The sequence below is a fragment of the Chanodichthys erythropterus genome, chromosome 16 (genome assembly GCF_024489055.1).
Source record: "Chanodichthys erythropterus isolate Z2021 chromosome 16, ASM2448905v1, whole genome shotgun sequence".
NCBI classification, from domain to species: Eukaryota; Metazoa; Chordata; class Actinopteri; order Cypriniformes; family Xenocyprididae; genus Chanodichthys; species Chanodichthys erythropterus.
The window spans coordinates 6,331,500-6,339,949 of record NC_090236.1 but is presented as its reverse complement, the minus strand read 5'-3'; the positions used below and the strand labels follow the sequence as shown (position 1 = coordinate 6,339,949).

Below are 8,450 nucleotides of genomic sequence, written 5' to 3'. Positions count from 1 at the left end.
TATCTTTTGATACAAGACTGCAGGTGTGTTTATATTTATTGAATTAACATTGTTACTACCACTAGTTACCTTCCAGTTAGTATGAGATGTGTAATTATGGCACAGATATCACTGAATTACTTTTTTGTAGTCACATTTAGTTTATTAAAGAAGTGGTTAAACTAAATATGTACCTAAAATGTCAAAGTATGAAACAATGAGATTAATTTACAACACAACTGTATAGAAATAAAACCTGTACAGAAACTTTTTTTTTTGCATTCATTCACCTTATTCAATGGTATTATCAGACAAGAAAATATATTGCAGCTGTCTAGGTGACTTTTTGTTTTCTCTATTTTTACAGGCAAGCAGACCATTTGCATTTTCTTTCATTCCAACAACGAACATGATTTGACATACTTTTCTCTAAAAGCTGTAGTAGAGTGATTTCTCAAGTGCATTGGTCACCTGTAGTTTTCATGTCATTTCACAAATCATGTAAAATACATGTACAGTTATTAGCAAAAAAGATTAAGAGTCAGATAAAGGCAGATGATTTAAAAGGTTGGGATTTTCTTCCAGAAGAACAGAGATTAAGATTTCCTTCACCGTGACACTGCCTTTACGCACTACGCTGCAGATCCTTCTCATGCTTTCCTCACTGGTTGAACTGGGATGTGTGATTTCAGAATATATTTCATCCTGAATGATTTGCCTCTGAAGCAGTTTATCTGCAATGGCGTTCACATTCTTAACGCATTTTATAAGATCGCACCAGTTTTTATCAAAAAATTGAGCTTTATCAAAGTTGACAGGCACTTGTGGTGTCTTATGTACATTTTGAAAACAACTTGACTCTGCTTTTAGATTGATGTTGGTCAATTCTTTCCAAATTGTTGCAGTCCATACAGATTTCTGATCATCCACTCGGGTGAGAGTCATATTGATGTCATCGACCAGAGTTTGTTTGACCTGAAAGAAGTTAGGCTCGATGTCACCTCTTAGCTTGATCTCTTTGGGCTGGATACAAGCACCAGGAACCTCAAGACTGTGTTGTTTCATCATCTGCAGTGGGGTTTCTGGTCTTGAACACTTGATTTGATGACTTAGCTTTTCCTCTGTTTTAATTCTTTTTGCAAAAACAGAATCAGATGGGAAAAAATACACATGGAGAATGATGGGGTTCTTTTTTGTCATAAAGATAAGTAGATCACAGTGAACTTTCACTGGAATCCCTAGTTTCATAAGTACTGTTTTAGGAGAAAAATCTGGTTGGAGTATTCTGGCATGAAAACGAGTCAACTCCACTGATTCTAAGGTTATTCCTTCATTTTCAAAACTGAGGACCTTTACAGCATCTTTGAGAGAGGGGTCAGACTCTGCTAAACAGGCGTAATGAGGTAGATGAGCCTCCTCCAGTTTCCCTGAGATCACGCTCACATCAATCACTGGACCAATTATCTCACACTGAAGCCTCTTCAGCTCTGCACTGAGGAAACGTCCATCCACTGCACAGTACTGGAGAGTGACGTCACCAGAACAGACCCATCGCATTCTGGTCCTGCTGCACTCGAATCGACCCGCCTGAGTGCTGATCCTGAACTTTGACCCTCCTTCATCTGTACAGACTGACGGCTCCACCTGAACCCACTGATCACTATCAACAATGTGAACACAAGACTGACAGTGAAGATCCAGTCCAGACTGTTCAGAGTCAGAGATGTTCAGCCTAGAGAGCAGAGATGATAATGATGAAATGAGATGATAAATATATAAATGAGAAGCATATTGAAAACTTTTATAAATTAAAATGATCTCACTCTTCCAGCTTTTCCAAACCCTTTGGTTCAAAAAGAATCTCCACTTTCTTATTGCAGCTCTGACTCCAGTCCTCTTCTGTGCATTGATCAGTGGGTTTACAGCACTTCCTCCTTGATAAACATGGAGAAAACCAGATTAAAAATGTATGCATACTATAACCAATATGGTGATTGATAAAAGCTATGTAGATTTTTAATTCTTATGATGATCACTAAGTAATTTATAATTTGTTTTGTGGTTTTAATCTAGTTAAAATGCATCTAGGCATTAGACTAAAAAAGCACATTGAGCACACATACCCTTCAATGGTCACAATGCAGTGTGGATCAGTCAGTGATTTTTGCAGTAACTCAAGTCCCTCTTTCAGCAGCAATCCAGTGACACTGACACTACAATATTAATGTTACATAAACATCATAATAGGCTATTAATTTTTTGCACTGCTTTCATAGCAAAACTTTCAATTCTTTAACAAAATGACACATTCTGAAGAAAATAATTGTCAGCGCTTCTTGAATATGTTCCATAAGTTCCATAAAATCATCATAAAAATTGGTCCATATTTTGGCCTCTATATTGCAAATCATCTGAAGATATACAATAGCTTTGTGTGCGAGGAACAGACCAAAACTAAAGGTTGACGTGACTGCAGGGGTTCAACCTTAATGTTATGAAGCGATGAGAATACTTTTTCTGCACAAAAACAAAAAAATAATGACTTCATTAAACAATATCTTCTCTACCCTGTCAGTATTGGCTGGCTCCTGCATCAGGAGGATTGTTGTTTAATAAAATCGTTATTTTTATTTTGTTTTTGCACACAAAAAATATTCTTGTTGCTTCATAACAGTAAGGTTGAACCGCTGTAGTCACACCAACTTGTTTAATGAAGTCTTTAGTAGCTTTCTGGACCTTGAAAGTCGTGGTTAAATTGCTGTCAATGGAGGAGTCACATACCTCTTGGATTTCATCAAAAATATCTTAATTTGTGTTCCGAAGATGAACAAAAGACTTGCAGGTGTGGAACGACATGAGGGTGAGTAATTAATGACAGAATTTTCATTTTGGGGTGAAATAACCCATTAAGCATCCAATAACATCCAATAATCCAATGTGTGGTGCCACATCAGAGGACATGACAGAAATCAATTTCATAGATAACAGCAAATGCTCTTACCTGATCTCCTGTAGACTGGTGCAGGTCTGGACGAGGGAAATGATCCCAGAAGCCCAGCTCTCATTCAGACTGAACACCTTCAGATCCAACTTCTTCAAACCCACTGAGTAAAATGAAGACAGCAGCAAACTGACATGATCCTCAAGAGCTGAAGAGCTGCAAAAATTGCATGTGACCATTACATGTATGAATAACATTAAAGCTACTGATAAGATCATCAGTGTAATTGTAAAAAAATTCTCATCTTACTCTTGTGCTAATTTTCCTGCATTGCTGATTCTCTGTAAGAAGATTGTCCAGTCAGTGCTGGATATTTCTGAGTGTGAACATGCAAGACTGATATTTAAGATTGCTGGAAATGACGCATGGACCCTTTTCACACTTCCGGGGTTCTCAGAAGTGGAAGTCATCATGGTTGGGTAAAGTTCTATAGCAGTAAAAGGGAGATGACAGCAAATGTAATTTTTGTATTTGCATTTGCTCTAAAAGAAAAATCTATGATAATGTTTCCACAACTTTACATCAGAGGGAAAAATATTGACCATCACTCCCTCAGCAGTTGTAAACACCCTCACAGCAATGTTATGGTAATAAGTTTTTTGTTATTTACTGCCAAGTAATATAACACAAAGTATAGTATTATAAATGTGTATTTTTTTAATTAAAATATTACAATTAAAAACTTTACTAGATTTGCGGTTTCGATAAATACAAAGTTCTGGCATGAAACTCTAGATGGCGCTGGCTAATAGGTCCTTTAACACACCTGCTAATAGAGTGCCCCAGGGATGACGCGTTTTTGTAGGCAAAACCCGAAAGCGAGTTAGCATTTTAGGACTTCCAGTTCCAACGCCGTAAAGTCTATGGGTTTTTTTTAATGTGTTTTTGCTAAATCGCCTGAAATAAGGTCTGTGGTAAACAAAGCCTCTAAATACTTTCACGTTTTGATCTATGACATAAAACACACCAGTTATAACCCACTTGTGAATTTTTTAAACTTTTACTGTGTCTTAAAATCGGCGGTTGTTAACAAATTGCTAAAAGGGACTACTTCCTTTGGCGGGGACTTAAGACATCATCATGACAAAGGACATTTGGACAGCATTTCTCATGAAAAAGTGGATAAGTATTCATACACAGCGCATATATAATCAGTGAGCATGTTTTTAAATAGAGTTGTTTTCTAAATAAAGTTTGAGGACGCTTGGTGGTGACGACGTTGATCCGCGACCATGGTGTGCTGTAGTCCGTTTATAGCCTACTGTTAGCCTTTTATATCTGACGACTTTATTTAGGCTTCAAAATCTATAAATGTTGTGTTAACTTGTAAATATTATCTTGATAGACAAAACGTGAAAGTGTCATAACCCCTTTGTTAAACACAGAGCTTATTTTCTGCGATTTTCCAAAAGTCTATGGGAAAAATGAATAGGCTTTCAGTCGAGGGAACCCGTGCGCTGCTAACTTCCGGGTTGGCCTTCAAAAACGCGTCATCCCTGGGGCACTCTATTATCACATCATTATCTATAGGTCACAGATGATTGGTTCCTCCTGTTTTAGTAGCCAATGAGCAGCGTGCTTCAGAATCATCTAAGATAAGTACATGGGTTTTACACTATTGGTGCGTTCAAGTCATGTCGGAAAGATCGTATTTACGAGCAGAACTGACATGAATGCCACCACAATGTCGTAAATACCAGTGGGAAGCTCGTAATTTTCTTTAAGCTCCGATCTGTACGAGTTGGGGGCGTGTCAGTCAGAAACATGGCGAAATACCACAATATTACAGGTATTTAGCATTGAATTGTCAGGCTTTTCTATTTACAACAAAGTAAGCTGATTCCCAGCAAAAAAATACAATAGCATCACAATATAAAAATGTAATATGCAACAATAAAGTTTACAACAGCTTCATACATTAATTAAAAAACATAAAAAAGCAACATACAACTAATGCACATTCTTTGCTCTACATTTTCTAGAAGCAGAAGTGTTGTTATTTTGTGTAATTAATTTAGAGAAGGCACACCGCCATCATACTCCGACGAAAGTGACTTGAACGCACCTACCGTCGTACACACGATTTCCCACCTCGTAAATACGAACTTCCCAGGAAGACTTGAACGCACCATATATCACTGCATTTTGCGTAGTCTGCTTTACCAATTCTATGTCATATCAACAGTCTGTTTAATGCTTTGAGAGAATTACTAAGCATTTTAGCAGTTAGCGCGTATGCATGTGTATAACGATACAGAGACAAGCTTGCTGAACTTAAACGGAAACAGGTTTCGCCTTGTATCACATTCTAACGGAGCTACAGCAAGTATTTTGTACAGCAGCAGCAGCAGTATGGATAACAATTCAGATAGCAATGGAGCGGATATCAACAACATAACAGAACGCAGCAGACGTTGCGGTGCGTGCAGGGCTAAAGTAACCTGTTGCTATTGAGTGAGATGAGTTTGTGTCGGCTAATGAGTGATCATGCAATGTGAATATCATGATTAAAATGCAAACAATGTTTTCATCGTATTTACATACTAAGTACATGAGCAGCGTATTCGGATTTTATTGGGCATATACTTTTCATACTACAGGACGAACAGCGATTTTGCAAGGTCGGTAAGTCATTTAATTAATGGATTTCACATATAATGATATTTATCATTTCTGATTACACTAGAGCGTGCCAAGGCAGTTCACCATCGAAGCAAGAGCGCCTCAATATGCTTAATGTGTATTTTGTGTTATAATCTGTATAGTATAAACGTGTTGCGCTCTGGATAACATTAGGCGTTTTCTATGCGGCGTGTTGCAGCGGCTGGAAGTGTAGCCGAATTATGGACGCGCTTTGTTGATCTGAGCGGTGGCTGCATGACTGTCAGGAATCTCTCTTTGCTTAAAATGCCGAGGTATTCATTAACAGGAGCGTAAATAAAAGACACTTTGCAGTGTGGTGGTCAGCCATTGACGTAGCCGAACTTGAGTTCGCTACTGAGAGAAGTGAACGTTTTACACGCTCGCAGCCATACGTTTCATTTGTGTTAATATGTGAGGACTATGGGGTCAGATTCCCGCCAATTGTATTGCAGTCACGGATCAAAAAATAATAAACGTGAATCACAAATTTAAAAACACATGTAAAAATATATAGCACAAACTTAAAAAAATAATGCAAAATGATCGGAATGGCAAAGAACATGGTCACGGATCAAAATATAATAAGCGTAAATCGAAAAATCAAAAGCACATTTAAAAAAATAACAAGCATGAATCAAAACTTTAAACACATTAAAAATGATATTGCACAAATCTTAAACTTGTGTTTATGCGTTCTTAAAAGTTGTTTTCCTTGCTTTTATTACTCTTTTCTTTCTGCTCTCTTTACATTTTCTGCTTATATTTTACTCTTTTGTGCGCTTGTGCAGTTTTTCTCTTTGCTCTTCTTTCTACGTTCTGCTCTTGCTTTTCCAAATGTTGCAGTTCGAGTTTCATGTAAATTAGGCTGGGCTTAAGCGCCACCATTGGTCCACTAGTTCTAGATTGACAGCTCCTCCTCTAGCCAATCAATCGAAGGGAGGGAGATGACATCACTTCAATGCGACCCATACTGATGCTCACACTCATACAGGAGAAGATAACCATCACAGGTGGCAATTTCCGAGCTGTGGTAAACTCTTTCTGTTGCAGGACACTGTTATAATGTATATATATACATTATAACATATGTACATATGTACCTTCATACATATGTACCTGCAACTCGACCTGTCACCGGTATATAGGCTACTTCTACCTGGACAATCTTTTATTGTTAAATTTACCATCCTAACGACAACCTGTCACAGTTGTGCCTGTCTGACGATCTATCATTGTTAATCTTTAATGCACCTACAACTGGACTTGGCACCGTGAAACGCAGCGTCCACCATGCAGCAGCCTCACAACATCACTCTTATGTGTGCCTGGCTCGTCTATACCTGTTATGTTACTGTTAGATATTTTTAGTATTCATACAATAATATTAATAATAATATGCTTGCTTGTTGTCTCTTTTATTCCTGTCTTTTGCACAAGAGAATATAACATATGAAACCTACCTTACTAGGCTAATATATTTGCTCGTGAATTACATTTAAAGTAAGATATGCCATGGCAATTGTTTAGATCAGTAGTTCCCAAACTGGGGTACGTGAGGTGACAGAGGGGGTAACATTACGCGAACAAAATGCAGAATTTTGCCATTCATTTAATTCTTCTCTACATTAAAATAACATTAAAACTGATCATGTATTTTCTAACAGGTACAATATGCCATATGACATCCAATCAAAATACCATATCTTTTGCGGTCAAATCTGACAGAGTCCATTTCCACATGCAGCGCACATATGGGTGCATATAGCCTACAGTATAGGTTGCGTGGGGAGTCTGCAGCCTGAGCAAAACGCGCAACATACTGCCATTCTGTACCTGCAGATTTAGCACTTACTAGCACGAAGAACAATAGCCTGGCACAAAACGGGCTTAAATATCAATTTAAGATTCAAACTCTTGATACAAAACATAGCCTACCTTTTGTGAGTTCTTGTTTTTAATGTTGATAATATTATATGAGCAAGAAAGCAAATCCAAATATCCACACAACAGTTCAACAAACAAAGGGGTAATATTAAGTGTTATTCTTCACAGTATTGTCAGTATTTGCTCTATTTTGCAACGAAAACAACAGCAGGATTACAACACAGCAGTGCTTCGAGAACGAATCTGCAACTTTGAATGAATTGTTCGTGAAAGTCATGATTCATTCATAAATACAGCCACTTGCTTCTTTGAATGAATGACTCGATGACTCAGACATTAAGACAGTGACTTACCGCCATCTACTGGCGGTTTTAGTATTTAAAATAATCACTTTTCACGTTTTTAGCATTGCATATTTCTCTATTGAACATTTTTTAATTTAAAACATTATTATTGTTGTAAAGGTATTCATAAAGATCAAAAACTGCACTAGAAAGTCAATTTAGGGGGCAAATATTGTCCCTTAATGGAAAATTTACAATCTAAGTGGAAGAGAGGGGGTACGCAGAAGGATGGTAAGTGTCTCAGGGGGTACTCCACTCTGAAAAGTTTGGGAACCACTGGTTTAGATCATCGTATGTTGCTCGTAATAGTAAACTGTGCATATTTTGTCATGTATTGTTTTCCTGTAAACAGATTTATAGATTTTGTCTTCCATGTACAGTATGTCATTGACACGGGTGTTGGTTTATGAATTTGATCACATTTTAACACTGAGATTATAAAATTATAAAGTTAAGCAATAGCCTTCACATCAGTACGGTGTTCATATTAGGACTTCCTCACGCCTCAGTCATACAACGAAAAGGCGTCATGCCTCAGACTAAAAGGCTTCAGTCATCGGACAAAACGGCATCGCGCCTCAGACTGAAAGGCTTCAGGT

General features: G+C 37.6%; 1 protein-coding gene across 5 annotated transcripts in view; it reads right to left on the bottom strand.

The window, feature by feature from the left end:
* Positions 1 to 496: 496 nt before the first annotated feature.
* The window catches only part of LOC137003631 (NACHT, LRR and PYD domains-containing protein 1 homolog), a 32,691-nt gene continuing 24,737 nt past the window's right edge, over positions 497 to 8,450 (bottom strand). For all 5 annotated transcript variants that reach the window (XM_067363842.1, XM_067363843.1, XM_067363841.1 and 2 more), the window contains 5 exons: positions 3,230 to 3,407; positions 2,981 to 3,136; positions 2,103 to 2,192; positions 1,803 to 1,913; positions 497 to 1,711 (listed from right to left, as the gene is read on the bottom strand). In XM_067363842.1, coding sequence (XP_067219943.1) covers positions 514 to 1,711; positions 1,803 to 1,913; positions 2,103 to 2,192; positions 2,981 to 3,136; positions 3,230 to 3,407 — 1,733 coding nt within the window. In that variant the 3' untranslated portion in view covers positions 497 to 513. The remainder of the gene's footprint in view (positions 1,712 to 1,802; positions 1,914 to 2,102; positions 2,193 to 2,980; positions 3,137 to 3,229; positions 3,408 to 8,450) is intronic.